We start from the raw sequence: 24,437 nt of genomic DNA on the forward strand, positions 1-24,437 counted from the left end.
ACCAAAAAAGAAGTTTAGACGTTTTATTTGTTTTAGTTTCTCTTGCCTTTTTATGTCTAGCTCTTTTAGACTCTAGTGAGTCTAGAGGAACCATTTTAACAAACTCTAGTAGAGTTCTTGAAATTCTGCACCTGTCTTTATTTGGTTACCAACCATCGAGCAGTTTATAAAAGTAATGGGACTGGTGACGATAGACGGATAAGCTGAATAGAAACTTTAATTTATATGAATGACTTTACCAAAATGATTTTTGATGAAATCTGTTATAACTTGACATGGTGATGACGCCTCCCCAGGTCGGTCCTAGTGAGTAAAACACCTGTACTGCTGCTTCTAACCACACCTGGAAATTTATACTAATTGTCTTTTTTACTGAGTCAGTGGTAATGCTGTTCAAATAGACAAGTTACTATTGCTTATTATAATTCACAGAGACTACTCTGGCCTATGGGTGCAAGGTAGGAAAACTCATAAATTAGCAAAGTAAAATGAGAGATAGTTTGCCTTACTCAATACGTGTGATATGATGACATACAATTACCATACAATCAATATTCTGTAACGTTGATAAGAATGTATGTACATGAAACTTTATAAGACATGAAACAGTCAACACAAAATTCTGTCCATGTTTTGTGAGAAGTAGTACTTTAATCTATATTTTACTTAATAGAATAGACATTGGTAGTGCATTTTATATTATAATGAAATCAGTGTACACGACTTATGTGAAAGAAGCTAGGTTAGCTTTGCTTACAAATGCTTAAATGTGATGACAAGCTTTCAAACAGCATGCATCGTAAGATAACTGAAAGAATCCTTTATGGGCTTTTTCTGCCTTACCAACGCATGAGCAATATCATCCGTCAGTAAACAAAACGCTTGATAATTATCATGGAGCGATTTGGATTATGCTTTCATTGTATTCGATATGATTAATGAAGCGACAGTGAGAGTAAATTTTCTATGGACTTACTTTTTATCACATTTACTTAAATAGATCGAATGCCAAGGAAACTAAATTTACCTGAGTTGTTAAAAGTTTGGAGAAATCAGGTTCAGTAAAGGCTTTGATACCGTCAATGGCGCCGTCCATTGTTAAAGCTTTGATAAATATTATTGTCAAAAATACGTATGGAGCTGTAGCAGTCACGTACACGACCTGAATTACACAGTAGCATTTTTATATTCTGAAATAGGAACAAGATGTACAATTAAGAAGAAATAATTTGCAAATCAAAATTAGTCTAAACAATGTATTGTCACTTGAAGCTGTTCCCAGTGTTTCACATATTCTTAGGAATTTAGTAGCTAAACATTTTTGCGATGATGTATTGTATTCTAAGGACTACGATCACATTTTTGGTGGCTGCTGCCACCAGTGTGAAAAAGAATACTCAGTTTGAGAAATCTTGTCAGTTCTTAAGACCGTCCTAACAACACAACCAAAAATAGTTCCAGGCTTTTCATGGAAACAATTATCTACACAACGTGCATAATATGCAATGCTACAATATATGCCTGAATATCATTTTTAGTGTCAATTCGGCGACTAAAATCAATACAAACTGAAGTCAACGTTTTAATTAAAACAACCACGTGTATGAATGCAAATATGCAAATTTATGGTCACGTGAATAAACGATGACCTCATGTCATGTGAACTGGAGCGATGATATTGATTAGCTCCCTAGAGTTCACGTAGCTTATAACGTAGAAAAGGTAGAAACCTAGCCTGGGAATCTAGACTGAAAATTCAAACATGTTTCCTAACCGCAGTGTCATATGTATAACTCCCGAAATATAAGGCTGTATTTAATAAAGATCGATGACTTCTGCTAGCAATAATCCACGGCTAAAAATAGAAACGGAATTTCAACGGAAAAGTTTCCGAACATTTCCGGTCCATAGACAATACCAGTTTGTACCTCCCATAGGTTTTCCAGCAAGTTGTAGCAATTTTCAAATATGTCAGAATAAACTTAAATGTTCGTCATAGCTATCAACTTGAAAGATATATTAATGCAACCCTAGTGATCTAAGAATGTCAACTTAGTCTTGTTTTCGTTTCAAACACGCGAAAATATGACCAAATGTTAATTAGGCTATTTTAGTAAAGGCCATTTATGGCCAAAATGCCAAATAAAGGAAAAAACTCGCAAAGAATTGATTTTTTGTGTAAGTATTATACAAGATGTATGCAACAACATATAAAAAGTATAGAAAAATATCATGATGCAAAATGTCTATTTTTGGGGTTAAAATGTTTAAAATATTAATGAAACTGCGGATTTCTGGAATCGGCTCGTAACAACAGATTTATGCATCTAACGAGGTCCAACTTTGGCACAACATTAGATTACTATATTGTGGAAAATGTAAACTAATTAGAAATTTAGAAGAAAACAAAATGGCGTCCTAAATCCAATATGGCCGCCATAAAAACGACATTTAAACCAGAATTGTCGTCGATTTTATGTCAAATTGTCTCATATCATTGCCTTTACATATAATAAGCTGGTTATTGTTAGTTACAGTATGCAGTTTACCGAAGATGGAAAACATATCTGCCAGCAGATTCAATACGGGGCAATAGTGAAGTACAGAGATAAAATTGCTGAGTCATTCGGCAGTAGAAACTGTCGTAAAGCAGCAATAAGTTGAATAACTTTCTTATTTATTAACAAAATATACGAGTATGGGTACTTTTCTTTCTTAGTAAGATCATTTCCCATATGATAATCATGGTTTTGAGACAAAATTACATTAAAAAGTGTTTTCAGTTAATTTTTAGCTCGACTATTCGAAGAATAGGGGAGCTATCCTACTCGCCCCGGCGTCGGCGTGAGCGTGTGTGAGCATCACACCAATGTTAAAGTTTGCGTACCATCCCAAATATTTTCAAAGTCCATTGAGATATTGATTTGATATTTTGCATACTTGTTGATCATCATGGCCCCAGTCTGTAAAAAGGAGGTGGCAACTCTATCAAGCATTTTAACTGAATTATGGCCCCTTTTCGACTTAGAATATGCTTATTGTAACGTAAAATTTGCGTACCATCCCAAATATTTTCAAAGTCCATTGAGATATTGCTTTCATATTTTGCATACTTGTTTACCATCATGACCCTATTCTGTAAAATGGAGGAGGCAACTTTATCAAGCATTTTGACTCAATTATGGCCCCTTTTCAACTAAGAATATGCTTATTGTAATGTTAAAGTTTTACTCATAGCTTATATTATACTATGAAGCACAGAGAATAGTCGAGCGTGCTGTTCACTGACAGCTCTTGTCTTCTTCATTAAATAGGAAAATGGCATGAAAAATATGGTAGATACAAATAGTCCTCATCTTTTTTTTCTTTTTTTTTTTTGCTATGTAGAGCTATTTTCCTTATATTTTGCAATTATATTTCTGAAATGACATGAAAGATCTATGCTTGACATGTACGTAGCATTTTAACAATGAAATAATAATAGACATTCTATATTGGTCCTGATGTGTGTGCTGCAGTCATTGAAAATATATCAATTTTATATAGTGTAAAGACGAACAGCTATTTAGTGTGTTATAACCTTATGAACGACTTGGGTTAATAATAGTCATAGCTGGATCTCAGCATCGCACATTGTGTTATATACAGTCATATAGTAAAAGAGAACCAACTATTTGTTAGTTCATGTACTCGTGTATTCAATGTAAAATATGTTCGAATTTGGGCCAATCAGAAACAAGTTCCATAAATAGCACCAGTCAAAGCACACCTCTGCTAGGGTATAGATGAGTGGATGAATTACAATGAAATCATTCTGTATCCACACATCAATGATTTAACTTATACTTTATCCCAGTACCTTGAAAAAAAAGCGGTTGCAGCTACACTGTCAGGGCAGATAAATTATATAAAAAAGACGTTTGAGACTAAAGAAGAGTTGCAGTATTGTAACTAGGTTTCGAGCGTTAATGCCAGCGCATAAAAATTAAATCTTTACGGGATAGACGATAGAAAATACAGGCTGATTATTGGAAATTTGAGACAGAGACGTTTGGTTTGGTAATCGTCTGAGTCAGTAAGAGAACGAGGTTCAACGTTATCGGTGAAGTACAGCCAAGGCATTTGGGTCATTTTAATGCTATATTTTAAAGCATATATGCGCTGACCATCCAGGAGCGTCATACTGAGTTGCAGCTTCATATAAGAGAACACCGGCTGAACATCTATGCGAAAGGACCATCGTATGTTGTCAATTCAAAGACATTGGCGGACAGGAACTTCAAAAAAAGGGTTAAACACAATATTCCCAGCCTATATGAGTTTGAGCTGATTATCATTAGTTTAAGGTTGTTAGTTTGAAACACTGAGTGATTCGTCTGATCCCTGAAATCATTACAGTCATGAATCATTTAGGCGAGGTAGCCAGAGAAATTTTTTTTATAAGGTACTGCATATGGTCTCACCAGCTCTACGTTTTAACATAGCACAGTCACTATAGCGATTGGACACATTACATTGTTCAAGATATTTAAGGCGTAAGCATTTTCCTGTGTCCCCTATAAGGGAGACAATCAAAATGCCCTTGATCAAAATCCCTTTCACTGAAAAATGACAGGGTGTTACAAAATCCCCTTCATACTTTTGCAGGGGGTATCATAATCCCCTCTGTGATTTTTACTTATTTCATCAAGTTCAAATACAAATATATACAACTTAAAAGTCTATTGCATAAAGCACGTAAATACAATGCCTTTAGCAAACATAATATAATTTGGAGCACTGATATCTATATATCTATAATGTTAATCACAGAGGGGATTATGATAACCCCTGCAAATGTGTGAAGGGGATTTTGTAACACCCAGTCATTTTTCAGTGGAGGGGATTTTGATCAAGGGGATTTTGATATACACTCGTCATATAACTCGTATCCCGATATTTACATATGTTATGTGGAAGTGTTGTTATGATATAGATTTCTATGCTATTGCGAATCGTACTTTAGTAAAATGTATTCAGTTAATGTTTTTTTAAGGTAATGACACACTTAATAGCTGTTCTTTTTTATTCTTTATAACATTCACATATTCCCAATGACTGCAGCGCACATCAGGACCTATTTAAAATGTCTGTAAGTTATATTTTCTTGCAGAATATTGTCAATACTGAATAAAATGAAAAAGAAAAGCAGGGTTCATGCTTGATGCAGAAAAATATTTTCAGTCAAAGACACAAACTGCAAAATTAGCTAACCAATGAGATCCCAGACTACAGTGGTAGTGTATGATCTAAGTCAACATGACACATTCTGTAGTGTTATTATTTTATTATGAAAATGCTACCTACATGTCAAGCAAAGAAAATAAGGAAAATAGCTCTAAAGAGCCAAAAATGAGGACTATGTGAATCCGTCATTATACGACTACGATTTTTAACCATTTTCCTATTAAGTGTATGTATGCCTATAAGATCAACGTTTTCTCGAAGATTGTGCCAGTTTCATTTGAAATGTACAAACAACCTAAATACAAGGTTTCATTTTATACCAACAATTTCTCAGGTTTTATGGCAATTTCAGTAACATGTGACAACTCGTCAAATTTTGGCAAAAATAATTTCAATCAATTACCATAACTGTAGCCTACTTTTGCCCTGTTTTGTCATTTTCTACTGCGATCTGCTACACTGCTAGGGCAAATTACACATTTAAACTGTAAAATATGTTCAACTGTACCTCTAACTACTAGAAGTTAGCAATCGTTAGGACACCAAAATGCAGTTTGAGAAAAAAAACTGTGCACACACACAAATACATTGAAAATGTGGTCTTTTTATGTTTATCAATATTTAAAGCAAAATTGCAATAAATTTGTCATCTTCTATCAACATGATCAAATTCTAGTCAAATTAGATCTTTCCCATCCTCATCTGGCCAGATTTCAATTTTTGCCAATGTTCCCTTGTATGTTACAGCAGACTAAATAGCTGTTCTTCGTTATTCTATATACAATTGTCATATTTCCAATGGCTGCAGCACACATCAGGACCTACTTTAAATGTCTTTATCTTACATTCTCTTGACGACCATTGTCAGTGCTAAATAAAAATCAGAAAAAAATGGGGGTCATGTTTGATGCAAGAAAAATATTTTCAAACCATTTTTAGAGCCGTTTCTTTATTCGGGGTCTGTATTGTCTATATGACCGTATGGCGGCCATTTTGGAATTGAGAAGCCATCTTGAATTTTTTAAGACTGAAGTTTGTGTGTTTTGAAATAAAATGTTTGTATCTTCTATGATGCTGGTCATTTTTCACACCATTTGAACTTTGTGAAATGCTTAAACGGTTTTCCTGTGTAATGAGATTTAATGGCGGCCATCTTGGATTTTGGCAGCCATCTTGGATTTTTTTAAAATAGTCATGAGCTTAATTTTTTTGTGTTATAATTTTCTACTACTATGCAAAATTTCGCTTTCTTAATAAAAATATTGACATCATTATGGACCGATTCCAGAAATTCACAGTTTCAATAATATTTTTTAACTTTTTACCCCAAAACATGCATTTTGCACCATGATAACATTCTATACTTTTAGTATGCTGTTACATACATATTGTATAATGCTTTCACCAAAAATCAATTCTTTGCGAGTTTTTCCCCTTTTTTCATAAATGGCCTTTACTATTTATAGAAAATCGATAATCAGCAGTGATATGGATTTCCCTAGGCGTTGATACTGCCAATTAACGATGAAATTAATATTCGCCTTTTTGAAACGGCAGTCTATAGCAAGTCGTCGGGTAACAGATTTGACCACCTTAAAAATTTAATTGTTTTAAGACAGATTCTGTCCAACTCAGCTAAATTCATTTGAGTCGCACCATGAGAAAACCAACATAGTGCATTTGTGACCAGCATGGACCCAGATCAAGCTGAGGATCCTGACAGTCTGGTCAGGATAATGCTGTTCGCTAATGGTTTCTCAAGTTACAATAGGCTTTGAAAGCTAATTGCATGGATCCTGACCAGACTACTTGGATACACAAGCTGGTCTTGATCCATGCTGTTCGCAAACGCATTATGTTGGCTTTCTTATGGTGCGGTTCAATATATCTGATTTGATACAAATATATGTATAAAAATTAAAACGGTTTCGTTTCGCCAGTTACATATTTTTCGATTTTTTCTCGGTTTTTGCGAAGCCTGCTGTTATGTAGAGCGGATTTTTTAGTTTAACGGATGGAGTGATAATTGATGCACCTCTAAAACACACTGGTTGCAGAACTGACATTCTGAGGTGCATTTGTGGTGTATGTTTGTGTTGTTTTCATTCACAAAAATCTCACAGGTATCTGATAAGGACCAAATCAGTGTGTAAATAATTCATGACAGGCACTGTCCAAAAGCTTTAGAAAGAAATCTTAAAAGCTGAATGATTTGGAGAAAAAGCTTATATTATTTATTTATAGTAAAACATCGTCGATGTAATTTATGTTGTAGTTTTCGTCACAAATAATAAAAAAGGATCAAAACCATTCGTTAAAGACTGAATCAGTGTGTATATAAACAACGACTGGCGGTGAAAAAGGATTAATTTTATAACCAAGGCCATTTTGAAAAAAGAGTTCTTCCGGTTTATATTAACAATTCCTCAGATGTCACTTTCTTAAGAATATTTTACACATTGATTAGCAGCCACCATCAGCGCTTTGAGCGCTTTGATTATACAATCTCGCCAGGCAACTTTTTCTGGAAGTAAAGAAAATGAAAGTAAACGGGCTAAATTTGGAAACGAAAGTCGCATTTGCATTGGTTTATAGTCAGGAGTCACGCACAGGGGTCACCCCGTCTAAATGTATGCCCGTGCACTTCTTTTTTTTTTTTTTTTTTTGTTTCTATGGAGTCAATTGTCAGCACTTTCTAACGATATATACTTGACTCGAGATGTCAGCTTTTCATCTATGAAAACATATTTGAACTCGGAATAAACAAAAAGCTCACAGAGGTCCATAAAGCAGCATATTATGGATATATGGAGATTTTTGGAATTTCGTCAAATCGTTTAAACGGTCCTTTTTGATGTTTCTAAAAGTGACAGTATATGCCTCGGATGTAAGATACATGTATTTCTGTATTTGGGAGCTGCAGACCTAGACATTTAAGATGAATTTCGTGTGATAAATGTTGATTCCACGGAAGCGTGAAAGGGCCATTCAGACGCTTATACGTTTTATTACGATACAGGCGCGGAAAGGATATATGAACAAAACATTTTACGAAAGAAATCCGCTTTCAGTTGTGCTGATATCTAAAAGTGGGTCCTTCAATACGACTGAAAGATTCTGTACATCTGGTAATTGGTAATGAAGATGTCATATGAATTTTGAATGTGTAAATATGTGTGTAACTTTTTTTTTGCGTATTACGGTACATGCCTTGCCCAGAGTTTTGACACCTTTTATGACTGCAGCAACACAGAATACCCAGGCTAGAAACAGACATATCACCAGGTGCGGTTGTAGACTTCCCATATCTTCAAGGCCACGAGATCGTCCTATAACGTTGTACCTGAAATTGTATATGTTGATGAAAAACGCGGACAGACGAATTCGTCTGATAATTAATGTCCCGAACTTCTGTAAATCTTGACAATTCCATCCGTTTTTTTTAATCCAATTCTGTTAAAGAACATTTATATTTAGGATATTACTGATTTATGTATGGAAAACACAAATATTTGCATAAATCCAAGATGTATGTTTACGTATTTTGTCTAAAATGACAATATATCTTAAACTGGACATAACTGAACAGAAGCGTGCTTAAAATAAGCACATTGTATTTCAAAATAACATATAAGCAACTATAAAAGATGATTTTGGTAAAATATTTCAACACTTGTTGATTATCCAATCATGATTATACGAAAGCATCCAAGGGACACCAATAATTCATTCCAATATATCGAAAGACGACCCCAGTCATTATTCAGGAGGAAAGAACGTAAAGTACCTGTTAGTTTCCCTACAGAGTTACACTGGAAATATTGCATGATGCATATATATTTTAGACGACTGTTAGTAATTTGTATACTTCCGAAAGTCAGTCAGAGTTCTAAATGGTATTTATAAACACACAGACACTAATAATCTAGACGTTTCATCGCTTCATTTGGTAATTTGCATTATATATTTGCAAACATTTAGATTTATCAGAAATGGTTTGGATAAACACCTTTTTTTCTATTAGGACTTTCATTTTAATTACTTACTCCCAAAACTCATATGCCGATGAGCTCGATTTTATAAGAGTTGATCCGTTTACATGGAAACTCGAAGAAGAATCGATGGGTTGTGTTGACATCGACAGGTTATACGTCGTATTAGAGATAAGTGTATCATTCAATTGTGAAATATTTGTGTAAACGGTATCCTGTACTGTTCTTCTTTCAGATAATACTTTCAAGGTGGCTAGAACATAAGAAATTAACAGAGGTGATAAATAATTTTCCATTTATAAATACACACTGTTGCAGTAATAGTTAGTTATTACCTGATATTTTTTCTGTTATATAAACTTAACTGAAAACACCCTATTAAGTGCGATGTAGAATCAATTTAAACGAGTGACAAGGTGTCTTACCCACTGGAATATTTTGCTAAAAGTTTATCTGAAAGTACATTAAAAATGCACCCTACAGAATTAATAGGGGGCCTCCGTGGCCGAGTGGTAACGATCGCTGACTTCAATTCGCTTGCCAATCACCAATGTGGGTTCGAGCCTCACTCGCCAGTCGGGGCGTTGAATTCTTCAATGTGAGGAAGCCCTCCGGCTGGCTTACGGAATGTCGGTGGTTCTGCCCAGGTGCCCGCTTGTGATGAAATAATGCACGGAGGGCACTTTTGGTCTTCCATCACCATCAAAACTGGAAAGTCGCCATATGACCTTTACATTGTATCGGCACAACGTTTAACCACTGCAGAATGAATGGAATGTAACTGGTATTATATGAGCGCAAAGCAGAACTATGGATTTCAAATAAGGTGCGATGGTAGTAATTCTTCGGATATGCCTCCGTGGTCCACTCAACTGTATCAAAATAAAGTACCATTTTCCGGCCTAGTAAAGGCAATTCTCATACCAGATATAAGGTTTAATGAAGCTTCTAGGTAAACCGAAAATGAAAGTAGGTATTTCCTGGTGTCAACCAACGCAATATTCGTGGCTAGGTCACGTGACCATTGTGTCATTGCATTATGGTCAATCCTATATGATTCCCTAACGACAGATTTTCAAGACAACAGTGGTTTACAAAAAGTGAGACTGGAAATGTTGATAAAAACATAATACACATTGTCATTTAGAAAGTGGCGGGGACATTTAGTATCTTCTAACTATAAACATATTTTTGTTGGGTTTAAAGTCGTTCTGACACAATAATAGGTCATATTTCCAGCTTTCATGAATTATTTTATGACGAGCAAGCACCTAGGTAGAATCAACATTCCGTAAGCCCGCTGGAAGGCTCTCTCACGTGAGGAATTCAACGCCCTGAGTGAGGTTTGAACCCACACCGGTGAGGGGAAAGTGATTTGGAGCCAGCGACTTTAACCACTCGGCCACGGAGGCCCCTTGAAATCTTGACATTGTTAAAACATTAGTAACAAGCAGGTGAAAATATTGATGATAGACCATGTTTAAATGTGAATTTGCTCTGAAAATCATCCAGAATAATGACGATATTGCTTGAATGTGATTTACGTTAACATTTACCTTTAGCCTGCTAAATTTTTAAAATGGACTGGTCCATCATTCAATTTGGGAAGTACCATTTATCACTGGAAATTTACTGACTGAAAAAGCGAACAGTGCAGACCTGCACCGGTCGCAAATGCAGAATCATTTGCCGCCAGCAGGCTAAAGGTTAAAAATTAAACAAGGTGCTGACGATATGTTTTTACAGGGTAACACGAACACTTTTAAGATACTGACAATAATTGTTTTCATGAAGTTGTAAAAACTGATGCTCTAAGTTACGACGGAAATACCAAAAATTGAATACTGAATATATGTTTCGTAAACAAAGATTTAAGTAACCTTGACAGTCGAACCATGTATTATTTTAGTATCAAACCCACGATAGGGTTACAGCAAAATACTGAAACAAATTATAACTGCATCAGTGGACACATTATTAACCATCAACCCTGAATACAAAATTTACTATCACATTCTAATGTGGTAACAGTATCACATGTAATAAAATGTAGCACGTAAACGTGACTTCTTGATTGTATCAAAATATAAAACGTCTACCTGTACAATTTTCTGTATTCCAGGAGTTGTTGCATGTGGTCCAGGGCAGCTCGGGGCAGAATGAACTGTACAGGAAATATAGGACCCATGCCAGTATAGATATTACATACCATAAAACAGTAAATGATATCACCACTTGCAAAATGCCCAGGCCTGAAATCATAAGTAGAATTGATTATGATAATCTGCCACTGATTGTAGATGCTGATAGGAATATCTTGTCCGAGGGTAACTGTATCTGGCGGTAACGAGGCTCTGCCGAGTTACCGAAAAAATTCAGTTACCCGAGAGCCGTATATTTCCATCTGTATCAACAACCAGTGGAAGAATTTTTTTGCTTACGGTATTTTACTAAATCATAGAATACATAAAGCAAGATGAAGTATTTTCTTTGAAGCACTCTTTTCCGCAGTAGCGTATTTCAACAAAAAGCGGGAAATTAACGTCCATAAACGTAAGTAACGTCATGACGTTTCAAGAAATATACTTTAAGAATTGGGAATGGTGAAAAAGTATCAAGGTTTTTTTTTTTCATATTTTACATAAATAATTTATAATCAATGCACGCATCTTTAGTTGTCATTAACACGACGGGAGTCATCTGGCATGTAGGTGCCTGAGTAATATCTATATATATATATATATATATATATATATATATATATTGTTCAATCTGGTCTGACAAGCAAATTGCCACTAGGGTTTAGGCTTATTAAGGTAGTTCTGCACGTTTGAAAAACCGGAAGTGATGGCGTAACGTTATTTATCCGGAAAACGTAGAATAAAGCCTGGATTGGGCGTACGGAAATGAAAATCATTTTATGAATTAATTGAAACCTGTGAGTAAATTTATTACAGTGGCACTGTTGCTATATTTCTAAAGTCAAAATATGATATTAAAACATACGGTACGTTAAAAATTCAAAATAATGTGTTAAAATTAGCGTGAAATGTTCGGTTCACTTTAATCATGGTCAAATATCTCAAAAATAAGCACACGGACGTATACATTTTATTTCACCAAATTATAGTCCATATATTTATTAACAACCGTGAGAAGTTTCATCAAAATCTACATTGTAGAAAAAATTCTATTCGCGAAAATGTTATGAAAGTTATGATTTTCCGATAGACTCCCATTATGAAATATTGCATGAGGTCCAAATTTTTCAAATCAGTCTAGCAAAATATCAAGCACACGACCCTATCTTTTTTATTTGCTGAAATTTCTAGGTATTTTCTGAAGTTTTGAAAAATCAGAGTTTAATAAAATTCTACATTGTAGAAAAGATTTCGATCCAAACGTGCAGAACTACCTTAAATAAATTAAATTTGTTGACTTTTAACAATGAAATGTTCAATTACCGGTACCTCTGAATAACGGACAATATTCAAATGCAAGTCCAGCACTTTGTCCCGTAAATTGTCCAAGACAAACTTCCAGGTAATACAGGGGTCCACCGGATGTTATCAGGAAAAAGAAAAATGGGATCAGAAAAGCACCTCCGCCATTGCGACTGAAACCAAAGATAATATAGAACTGCGAGTGAATTGTCTTTGAGAGGTGGTTCAGTTCAAAATTAAGTAATAACGTGTGGTGGCTGAATATGGCTCTTCCATTTAGACATCTGTACTTGTTTTGCTTTGTTATTCTGATATTGGGAGGATGGTTAAATCATGATTCCAAAATAAAGAGTTTTTAAATCAGAAGCTTTTTTATGACATGGCATCGTGATAATTAAGATGGCTTATTTTCAATTTAAAGTATTATCAATAAATGCGCGTGAAACTTAGAAAACAAATGAGTGATTTGAATGTGACATTACAGAAAAATAAAATTATCAAAATTACTAGCCTTTGGTGTAAAAAAAAAAGCTTTTGATGCCAGTACTATCTATAAAAATATTGGAAAATCAAGCAATTAACAGTGCCCTTCACATCTGGTTTATTGACTTTACTGAAGTCAAAACGCGAGCATAAGAATGTTACTGGCAGACGAATGTTTCTAAGCCAATAGCATTCTTTCACTGAAGAAAACCAATTCAGTGAATGAAGTTCAACGGCGTTGTACAAATGGTACAAAAACAAGCTGTATCATTTCCTTAATACTAGTGGTACATATTTGACGGACAAAGGGCATGCAGTCAATTACAGACGGTAGTCGTGTGATCTTCCAACTGTCTCATTTACAGAATTATGCAAAGTTTATATTCACATTCTTATACAAGTGTAAACTGATACTAAATGTTATACCTGCAAATTATGGGAAATCTCCAGACGCTTCCTATACCCACTGTATAGCCCATTATTGCCAAAAAGAACTCGAATTTATTTGCCCATTCACCACGGTCGTGGCTGATACTTTCTTTATCGGATTCAATCCAGGCTGTTTCCTCTCGGTTCAGGTCAGTAACTGAGCTCATGTCGTCTTTTGTATTACTCCATTTGTTCAAAGTAACACCTTCCACTTTACTCTCTCTTTTGCCATTGCCATTAAGGTGTTCTAGTTCCGAAGACATCTGTATTTAATAGTTTTATATACTTTAGAAAAGCTAAACAGTGTCTAATTAAATCATACTCTTAATAAATGGCTTGCCAGTCAACAGTTTACAATTATCTACCTTTAAGTGATCCATGGTTAGAATTATTCAGTCACGGAAAACGACTATCGGCCCTCTTTGGGAAATTGTTGACAGAGACGAAGTCGAGATCAACAGTTTATTGAAGGTCAACAGTCATTTACCACTTTAAAGGTAGGTAGTTGTTTTGTTATATTGAACAACACTAAAAAGAGTTACACAGGAAGAAAGGTTAAGGTTGTTCAGCGCTTGAGCGCTGTCTTGCACGTTTACGTTACGTCATTTCCGTTTATCATTGTGTTTCTAGATGAAAAGGTGGTTACAATGCAATGAAACGTATCATAAATACATGTTTAGTTGTATTTACTAATCAAATAATCAAGACCTTCGAGAGGTTTGCCTTAAAATCATTTCAGTAATTTTCCCGATTAAATTCCAAATAGGTCACCAGCATGCCCTAAGAATGTTATTAATTTATAAATGTTTAGTAAATTATCAACATTTTGTTTGTATGTGTAAGTCGTATGAACCCAAAGTTTGCAAGATGTGAGAGATACTTCATTGTGCTGAATACTCCCCTGTCCACGGAACATCAACAGAAATATACACTTGACAACATTATTTAAACCAATTTAACCAGGCACATGGAAAATACAGCCAGTAGAAACAAACATTATTAAAGTAATAGAAAATCAGACGCCAATCATAAAAACCATTTAACTAGCGTTCATGCAACAACTGAACCCAAATTCTTTATCGCAAAAGGGGCATAACTTTGTAAAAGATGCAAAATGGAGTTAAGTACTATGTGTATTACATATTATTAGAGCAACAGGCTGGACAATTGTTTCAATCCATTCCCACGAATTGTCATTGAGATGCCACCTTACACAAAACATTTAACTAAAATTGTTAAGTGAAGGAATGGACATAACTCTGTGAAAAAACAAAGTAGGGTCATTTGACCTGTGCATTGCATGTCCAATCATCACATGTTACTGAGATACCAAATTACTCACACAACCTTAATCATGCAGGTAGTGGACGTAGACGACCACGCCGACACAGAAGCCAGGTTAAAGATGAGAGCAATAGCTCAATCCTTGTTCGTAAGGGAGCTCTGTAAAATGGACAAGGGGCCGCCTTATTTAACAAAAAATGAAGTAAGTCTAAAACATGAAAATGATGATTTAACACTTTATCATTTATATTTGAAATGTGAAACTGTTTGAATTTGAGTCCAAAATTATAGAATAAAATACTAAAGTTTCAATTTGACTTTCAGTTCATCCAGAAATCTGTTTATTATCAAGTCATTGACAAACACAAATACCTCACAAAGAAGCATAAGGACCTATACATTTTAGTTGACCATATAATAGATGATTTGTTAATAAACAATTGTGAAAACTACATTATATTCGCGAAAAAGTTATCAAACTGAGGTTCGCCTTCCATAATGAAAACTGTCTCATTTCTTTTTCGCTTGAAATCTAAATCTCTACAATTGTTCAAACACCTTCTTGTACACAAGAATATTTCATATTTCATATTTCATATTTCATATACGTATATTTTTTCTACTACATGTAGGTATATGATCAGACTACATCAGAAGACATGCATAGCGTAGCGTATTACTACTTCTTTTGAAGGTCTATATCATGTATATGTTAAACTGCAATTAGTTCATGAACTTTGTAAGATTTATTTTGGCTTTATCATAAAACAACGTACAAATAAATCAAGGTACAAATGGGTGTCAAGTCACGCTGACAACGGTCAGATATACATTTGTACACCGTAACTATTTTGTCATCCGCGGTAATGGTGCCGGTCCATTTAATGTTCGCTTATACTGATGGTAGGGGATATGAGGTGTATTGCACGTTTGCGAAGCGGTTTCAATCTATTACAACCGTATTCTGGAGACTGTAAGAGGATTAATCCGCCGTTCTATTTCCACACTACTTTTATTGATCATTTACGAGTATACCGACCGCTTATCTCTCTACATAATTTCTATGTATATTGTATAATGTTTATACATATGCAACATATATACTGGGCCAAAGACCAAATAAATAGTACAAAAAGACCCAATAAATGGAAAGAGACCCAGCAATTACGGAACGAATCTTATTGGAGACCCAATTAGTTGTTAAAGATTTTAATGCGAACTTGTATCCTTTAGTCAACTGCTCTGAATTTTATTATATCCCATAATGCAAACTATCTCTATATATTCAATGTATCCTCGAGATCCAGTTAACTTTCAGAGAGAGAAAACATAGCTTCTCTGGTCCCAATCAGTTAAAAAGATTAGAATGTCACTACTGTTACTAGTGAGACATAAAAATTAGAGATGTGAATATATATATGCAAATGTCACCGTAATATACCGTAACTGGTCTTGCATATTGTGGTGGTGATTTAGTTCGTATGACACTACGATTATGATTCGTGAAACGCGACAGAACGATGGCGAAGCGCAATAGTACGATGTTGACACTACGATGATGAATGGTGAAGCGCGACAGAACGATGGCGAAGCAGCAATAGTACGATGTTGGCACTACAATGGTGGATGGTGAGGCGCGACAGAACGATGGCGATGCGCAACAGTACGTTGGTGACATTACGTTGGTGAAGCCTGAGTGTAAAACCGATGGTATAACGGCGAAGTACGACAGTACGATGGTGAAGCGGGACAGTACAAAACTGACAGCTAATCGTACTGTTGCGTTTCGCCATCGCACTGTTTTGATTCGCCATTATACTGTCGCGTTTCGCCATCGTACTGTTGTGCTTCGCCATCATACTGTCGCACTTCGCCATCGTACTAGCGTACTTCATCATCGTAGTGTAACCATCGTACTGTTGCGCTTTACCACCGTCATGTCACCATCGTACTGTCGCGCTTCGCCATTGTTCTGTCGCAATTGTACTATCACGATTCGCCATCGCACTTTCGTGCATTTCAATAGACTTAAATTGTCTTGACAACAACTGAGATTACTGTACGATGGTGACACTACCGGTACGATGGTGAAGCGCGACAGTACGATTGTGTAGCACATAATACGATGGTGATGCGCAACAGTACGATGGGGAAGCACGAAAGTACGGTGCACGTTTCGCCATTGAACTGTTGTGTTATCGCCATCGTACTGTCTCGCATTGCCTTTGTACTGTTGCGTTGCGCAATCATACTATCGTATGTTCGCGTTTACAGGGAGCAGTCGTTAGCCCTAACGTAACACCATAATTTTCAGTGTTAAAAAGAGTTGCGTGTTTAAGAAGCTTTTCAAAGGAAAGCAGGTAATCAAAGTTCATGTAAAGCTGTATCATGAAGCTAGGAATTCCATAAGATTGGCTATTAGATATCAAACATTCTCTATTACATAGCATTGACTTTAAAGATGTAACAGTATTTTGTTACAAAACATTTTATTAGTTGTAGTACAATTTCAAACTGCAGCTAGTTCTACATTTATTGTACACTATTTTTTGACATAACAAACATATTGAATACTGTTTATATATACACAACATGTTTAATCTAGTGTTGTCCGTAAGTACTGACCTGGCACTCATTAATCTTCGCCAATATTTTCGTACGTTTTCGTTTATTTACGCAATATTTGTATTATGAAAATAGTAACCTAAATGTTAACCGATGACACGGTGGTATAGTGGTAAGGTGTCTGACTTTCACGCACATTACCAAGGGTTCGAAATCACCTTATATCTTTTTTTTAAATGTAATTTTATCGGTACTGCTTTTATTCTTACATTATTTTTGTGTCACATTTTATGAATCTTAATTGTTTTCTCTTGTAGAATTTATTTTCTGAAAACGCTATCAAAGATACATTTAAAACAATTTTTATTCGACTTTTTCTACAACGCTTTGATAACTTCCAATATATGAACCATAAAATCACGATAAGTTTGATCAGATAAGTGGTAAGTTTGCATACAAAATTTGGAAAAAGAGGTGATATGGCCAGACTTAGGACTTCAACCCACAACCCTGAGATTGACAGCTAAACGCTTTGTCTGCACAGCTACCTGTACTTGCGACAATATCGAAGAAATATATAAATGTATATGCAATAGTTATATCGCTATGTGGGTTCGAAAATTAATTAACGGAAATATACGGAATATTCATGAGTGCCAGGTCAATACTTACGGACAATAACTGATTTTTTTTCCAAATATGAAATTTGAAAATAACATTTCATTATTAATTAAAACATTGTCATGACGTCACTCCTTTGTTCTCGCTGTACTGTATTTTTAATATTGGACTGCTTTCAATGGGACTTAGTTCAGTATTTTCCACGTGGAGTCCAATATTATATTTTAATATTGGACTGTGTATTTAATATTGGACTGCACGAGGAAAACGATTTATATACAAAATCAATGTCTTCGTGTAGTCCAATATTTATCAATACATGTAGCGTAATTCCATACAGAAATATTGTAATCAAATGAAAGCAGTCCAATAAAATGACACAGTACTGATACTAAAAGGGAAAATTAATATCAAAATTAAATTTTATGTATAGATCTAGATGCAAAATTTTAAAAATAGCATTATACATATATGTATTCTGCATGCGTCAACGTAGTCTTACTCCTTAAACGACGTTTCCCTAGAGCAATAATTTCTTCCAGTTTTAAAAATTGTGCAAGAATTTATTGCTCTCTATTGAAAAAGCAGTTTTATAAGACCAATCATGATAGTTCTTTTAGGCCGTACTGTCAATAGCCTTTATGATTTTGTTAAGTTTAAATGAAATGTCATCAATACTTTTCAAGTAATGCTCCGGAAAAAGCCTTACTTTGTATAATAAAGGGAGATAATCCAACAGCTAGGTAAGGTAGAGCTATGGTTCTTTGACACTGCTCTTTGATTGCTCTATGATTATGTGAAATTTTAATAAAATGCCGTTAATACCTTTTAAGTTATACAACGGACGGACGGGCGGACGGACGGAAAGACGCACAAAGTGTCAACCAAAGTGCTCGCCCTTCGGGAAGCATAAAAATAATAGTAATACTAATTTGCGATATACGAAAATTAGGTGAAGCATTGCATCATCGTATACATGGCTCATATTTTGTTATGTCACATTCCACATTTCCCGTATTTATCCGTTCATCTGTACATAGAAAAAACTAAACAAATGCTTACACGTTAATGTTCATGTAAACCCCTGAAAATGATATGAGCCGCGCCGTGGGAAAACGAACAGAGTGCGTTTGCGACCAGCATGGATCAAGATTAGCCTGCGCATCCACGTAGTCTGGGCAGGATTCATACTGTTCGATAACAGTTTGTCTAATGGCATTAGGCTTTGAAAGCGAACAGCATGGATCCTGGCCAGACTGCGCAGGCTGGTCGCAAAACCAATATGTTGATTTTCTTATGGTGCAGCTCATAGATTTGTTGGGTATTGACAGTTACAGTTTATGTTTATTTAAGTATTACATCCGTATTGAAAAAAAACTGTAAAAAAAACAGGATGTTTATTTAAAAAAAATAAACGTTTATTGCACCCTACGTAGAATAAATTGCCTTTATTTCTTGTATTCGAAGCCAGTGTGAAGCATTTGCTCACATTTGTTCAGTCTGTGAGATGGCCTATTCGGAAAGAAAAAGGAACTGCAATTAAGGGACACATGTACTTGCATGAACCTTAGTTTTGTCGAAATATCTTTTAATTTTGTACTCGTATATTCTATTTCATTCTATGCTATTTTATGAAATACTGAGATTTTAGTGAAAATAAATCTAATAGATTCAAAGTGAATGATATTAAATATATTTTTCAGTATTTCAGTCGTGACTACATTAAACATCCGTTGTATTATTAACAACACAAATACGAGTAGCTTCGAGTGCATCAATAAAAATCATACTGAAAGCAAGTTTTCCTTAGTTTTCTGCATCCGCCTCGCCACTATGCGTCTAAAGGAACGAAAATAATATGATTTGAACTTACCAGTAGCTGTATCCGATAATATATTAAAATGTCTGTTCTGTAAGTCTTCTTGCACTAAGTTTGAAGATTTTCGGGCAAGTTCATGTACAACCCAACAAAAACTGTCATTGAACTAATAAATCACAACAGTATATTGTCAGGCGTGTAAACAAACAACCCATTTTCTCATTCAGTGCACATGCAGCATTCATTTTCTCCAGCTGTCCGATTTCAACTATACTTTCAGTGAAACATTATCATAATCCGCCATACCCTTGTAATTTTTAACACAAAGAAAGTTTCCTTGTACACATTTAAATAAAAAACATAATCACTTTATCCTAGCCATGAATTAAAATAAATCCTTTCTAAAATGTCACAAAATTTATCTCCTCCCGCCGCCACTCATGAGAATATTACTGCTTATTCCGTACATCAGTGTACATGTGTAAACACAATTAATAGCATCACGAGAATCCCGGGCTAACGAAAGTCCAATATCACGAAGGCGAGAAACCCGAGAAAAACGCAATCGTGCATTATGAGAAAAACGTGCGTAAAATTGTCATGAGGATCTACAGGGTATTTCATAATCATATAGCAACTTTTATTAAATGCATTAATGTGAATAAAAACCGAATTAATTCAAGAATATTTTACGTCAATGGTTTATACGTAATTTTTTATAGGTTATGTCATAAAAACAATGTTTTAAGTAAGATATAAGCCTCAAACGATCCAATATGTAAAATACTGGACGGTCCCGTAATTTAACTTTTTCGTTCTTTCAGCTATCACGAAAACATATCTTATAACAGTTAAGTGTTTAGTTACGCCGACACAATTAAGGTCATATTGCGACTTTTCCAGCTTTTGATGGTGGAGGAAAACCCCAGGTGCCACTCCAGGCATCGTTTTAAGTATGGGCGGGCACCTGGATACAACCACCACTCGTCCCTAAGTCAGCTGGATGGCTCCCTCAAAAAGTTTTCTCCCAAACCGAGGCTTCAAACCTACACCAGTGAAGGGCACGGAGGGCTCTAACAAGAAAACAATACTTTTCGCACTCGCTATGAAACAGAACATTCAGTTGCCCGGGATTTTCAAAAGTGTGGCTCAACTAAAAGGTGATAATAAAATACTAATTTTAATGTCTATATACAGATGTTCTATGTGTGATTGATAATTATGAACAAGTTTACTTGTATCATTAACATGATTAAGGTTATAATCAAAGTACTGAAAGTACAGAAAGGCTGGCTACCACAAAACACTGAATGAAAACTGTGCGGGAAAGATGTTCAATCTTAGATATTATGGGTTTTCCATATTAAACTAAGGCGAGCATAGAGTATTGTTGTGATCTTGATTAACTTGTGCATCCAAGTAAAAGTTCAATCGAGAAACCTAGTTTATCGGACGTAAACATGGGTCCAAGAGAGTAAACTATAGTTTAAGCCCGTTATACTGTGTGTTCGCTTAAAAATTTATGTTAGTATTCGATAATCATATTTTTTCGACAAAGAATGTAATTGTTGGATAATTTGATTGCCGAGAACCATTGTATACGGACGTGGACCCATGTTTACGACCATGAACTTGGGTTTACGAGCGTGAACCATAGTTTATGAACGTGAACGTAGGTTTAAGTTCGAAAAACGTGGTTTCTCGAACAAAACTATGGTTTTTGGTCATTATCCTATGTTCACCAGCGTTAACCTATGTTTACGTTTGTAAACCCATGTTCACGTTCGTAAACCTAAGTTCTCGATCGTTAACATATGTTCACGTTCGTAAGCTATGGTTTACACCCGAGAACCCTGGTATACTCCCGTAAACGTAGGTTCACACTCGTGAAGTTAAAATAACGGCCGAAATTCAAAGTTCAATTGAAAAACCTAGTTGAAACCTGGGTTCACGGGCGTGTTTTCGCCCGAAAATATGGGTAAGTATTAGAAAAATCTGGTTTTACGTTCGAAAACCCTTGTTTATCTGTAATTGTTAATTCTACTTTTTTACCGTAAACCTGGGTTAACGCTATTATTGGACAATTGGCGTGCCATAACCGTTTATATATGTTTCTTACGAAGCGATAATAAACATTGAGGGACATAATATCAGATAAAATATAAAGGTAACAAACACAACATCTATATTTCGATATGCAATCCCCCCACCCAACACACACATTATGTGTGAATGTATGAACATTGATCAAATGGGGCGATTTTCTTATCGGTATGAGGGAAATTTTGGGCTCGAACCCCGCTATAAACCGGACTGTTAATGATTATTGTCTAGCCATGTTGCTTCCTTAATACGATGGTTAGGAAAATTGACGTACCCGTAATAATGTATTTTTTGAAGAGTATTCAGTTCCTACCATGAGATTACTTTAACTAATTTTTCAGGAGGGCGTAGGTTCAAACCCTACTAGGACCAAATTTTGTTCATTATTTTTCTTTTGTCGAGTAAGATAAACTGTTGTTTTTTAAGACATATTATCATTGATCTCTCGTACAAAAGCGGAAATGTTTTATTTGATTAGGCATTTCTTAGTCATTTCTTGCGGTTTCAAATGAATTTGACCTGAAGGGTGAATGTTTAGACATCTTTAAAAAATACTTAATTACATTTGTCAAAGTTCTTGATTTTGCATTTATTTTTACAAAGTTTGGAATAAATGTAGGTAGGTTGGTTTTACTTCTGCCCTATGGTTCTTTATGAATGCATAGAGCAAGGCCATAATTTTCAAAAGTTGGAGCTTAATTTCTTTCCGATTAAATCCTTTTACTCGAGGCTCCCCAGAAAAATTGTTATCGCCAATTTTATTTTGTGTTTTATAATTGTTACACAATATTTTGAGGTTTCATTTAGAAAAATATTTGGTAAAATGAATTCTCTGTGATCGTTTTGCACAACAGCTATCACTTTGAAATTTGTCTCTGTTTCAGCTGGAGGAAAAAAAGACATAACTTATACAAAATTTACAAATAAAAAACAAACAAACAACAACGACACGGTAAGAGTCATTTAAAGATGACTCACAGTGCGAAATATGTTAAATTCAGGACTGTATCAAGTTAGTGCAATTGTTACACATTACCAATACGGGTCCACTATCTTAGTATAACCTGAAAAAGTTAAAAACGTGTGTTTAAACAACACTCGCTACATCTACACCCCCACCCTTAATGCAAATTGGTGACAAAGCGCTTTTTACATTATATCTTTCAGTATTCGTCAGAATGTTTAAAACGAATTTAGTATAAAAATAGCCTAAAAACAGGTATAATGTGGTCATTTGTTTCACGTTACTGTGGCAATCACGCAGCGATTACGTCCGTTAGTATCTATAACAAATGATCTGAAAGAATAGATACTTAAAACTTAAGCCCTAAATATAAGACCTGACATAATCCATATCACTATAAGTTCATCTTAATTGATATTTCATATTTCTTATTATGGACGTTATGTCAGGTCGTCGAATAATGCGCTGTATAATTCATATCGACGATTGTTTCTCGGAATCAGCGTTTGTTTACTTAGCTCCTTATAGACCGAGGTCATAATCTATAACGAAGCGGTCAACGTTGAGTTAGTTCCATTCATACGGACATTTCATTCATGGAGGCGAATTAATTTACCATCATTATTTAATATTTTATAATGTTATCTTTCAAGTATTTACCGTTAGGAAAATAAAACATTATTATAACATGTTCGCGCTAGTAGATCTATTGAAACAGGTAAGTTTAACAATCTTTATACAACTCTATGGCAAAACTGATTAACGTGGCGGACTATTTGAATTGCACATGAAATTATATTTTGTGTTGTCAGTCTCAGCACCTGTTGAACTTTACAGAAAGTCGATATATGGTTATAATAGTCTGGCGAATATCGCCAGCCTAAAAATTGACTGGCATTTACATTTTTATTAATTGCCCCGTATTTCGATATAATCAAGTTTAGACAATCTTACCTTTGGATAAACAATGGATTTTTTTGTATATTATTCCAACACTAATAAATCCTTTTATAGAAATGACCTCGTTGAATATACACAACTATTCACATGCTAAATAAACGACTCACATTAGTTTGTATGACAGGTCAGTTGATATGTAACAAGAAACTTCCATGAGCCAGTTTGTTTGTTACAGATGAACGAAACAGGCTATATCATTTGCCCAACAATGGTTTACATACGTAGTTAACATACGTGCTAATGAATAAATTCAAGTATATACAGGTACGTCTCAAACACTAACATACCCAATATGACTGAGGAACGCACAAAAGGTAAATTTTAGACAGTGTTATATCCTTACGCCGTTTATATCATGAGCACTTTTACCATTTCGTTTTATTTTTATTATTGATTAAAGAATGTGGTAAGGATTTCTTACCAACGTTTCTAGTTGAGACGTCAATTATATGTCAAATACTATATAACGCTAGCAAAAAAACGTGAGGTTTGCTACAAAATCAAGAAATAAAACGCTTTTCACAGTAGATAAACTTTTCAATATTTAC

General features: G+C 34.9%; 1 protein-coding gene across 4 annotated transcripts in view; it reads right to left on the reverse strand.

Moving 5' to 3' along the window:
• The window catches only part of LOC123530001 (sodium- and chloride-dependent betaine transporter-like), a 31,340-nt gene extending 7,226 nt beyond the window's left edge, over positions 1–24,114 (reverse strand). For 2 of the 4 annotated variants that reach the window (XM_045310670.2, XM_045310673.2), the window contains exons 1-8: positions 23,884–24,083; positions 13,571–13,836; positions 12,683–12,834; positions 11,318–11,470; positions 9,273–9,471; positions 8,437–8,569; positions 1,028–1,162; positions 240–343 (exon numbers count right to left, since the gene is read on the reverse strand). In XM_045310670.2, the coding sequence (XP_045166605.2) occupies positions 240–343; positions 1,028–1,162; positions 8,437–8,569; positions 9,273–9,471; positions 11,318–11,470; positions 12,683–12,834; positions 13,571–13,836 (1,142 nt within the window). In that variant the 5' untranslated portion in view covers positions 23,884–24,083. Of the gene's footprint in view, positions 1–239; positions 344–1,027; positions 1,163–8,436; positions 8,570–9,272; positions 9,472–11,317; positions 11,471–12,682; positions 12,835–13,570; positions 13,837–23,883 lie in introns of all 4 variants that reach the window. The other 2 variants (XM_045310671.2, XM_045310672.2) reach the window with 2 other exon arrangements.
• Positions 24,115–24,437: the final 323 nt, after the last annotated feature.

The sequence above is a fragment of the Mercenaria mercenaria genome, chromosome 13, assembly GCF_021730395.1.
Source record: "Mercenaria mercenaria strain notata chromosome 13, MADL_Memer_1, whole genome shotgun sequence".
Lineage (NCBI taxonomy): Eukaryota > Metazoa > Mollusca > Bivalvia > Venerida > Veneridae > Mercenaria > Mercenaria mercenaria.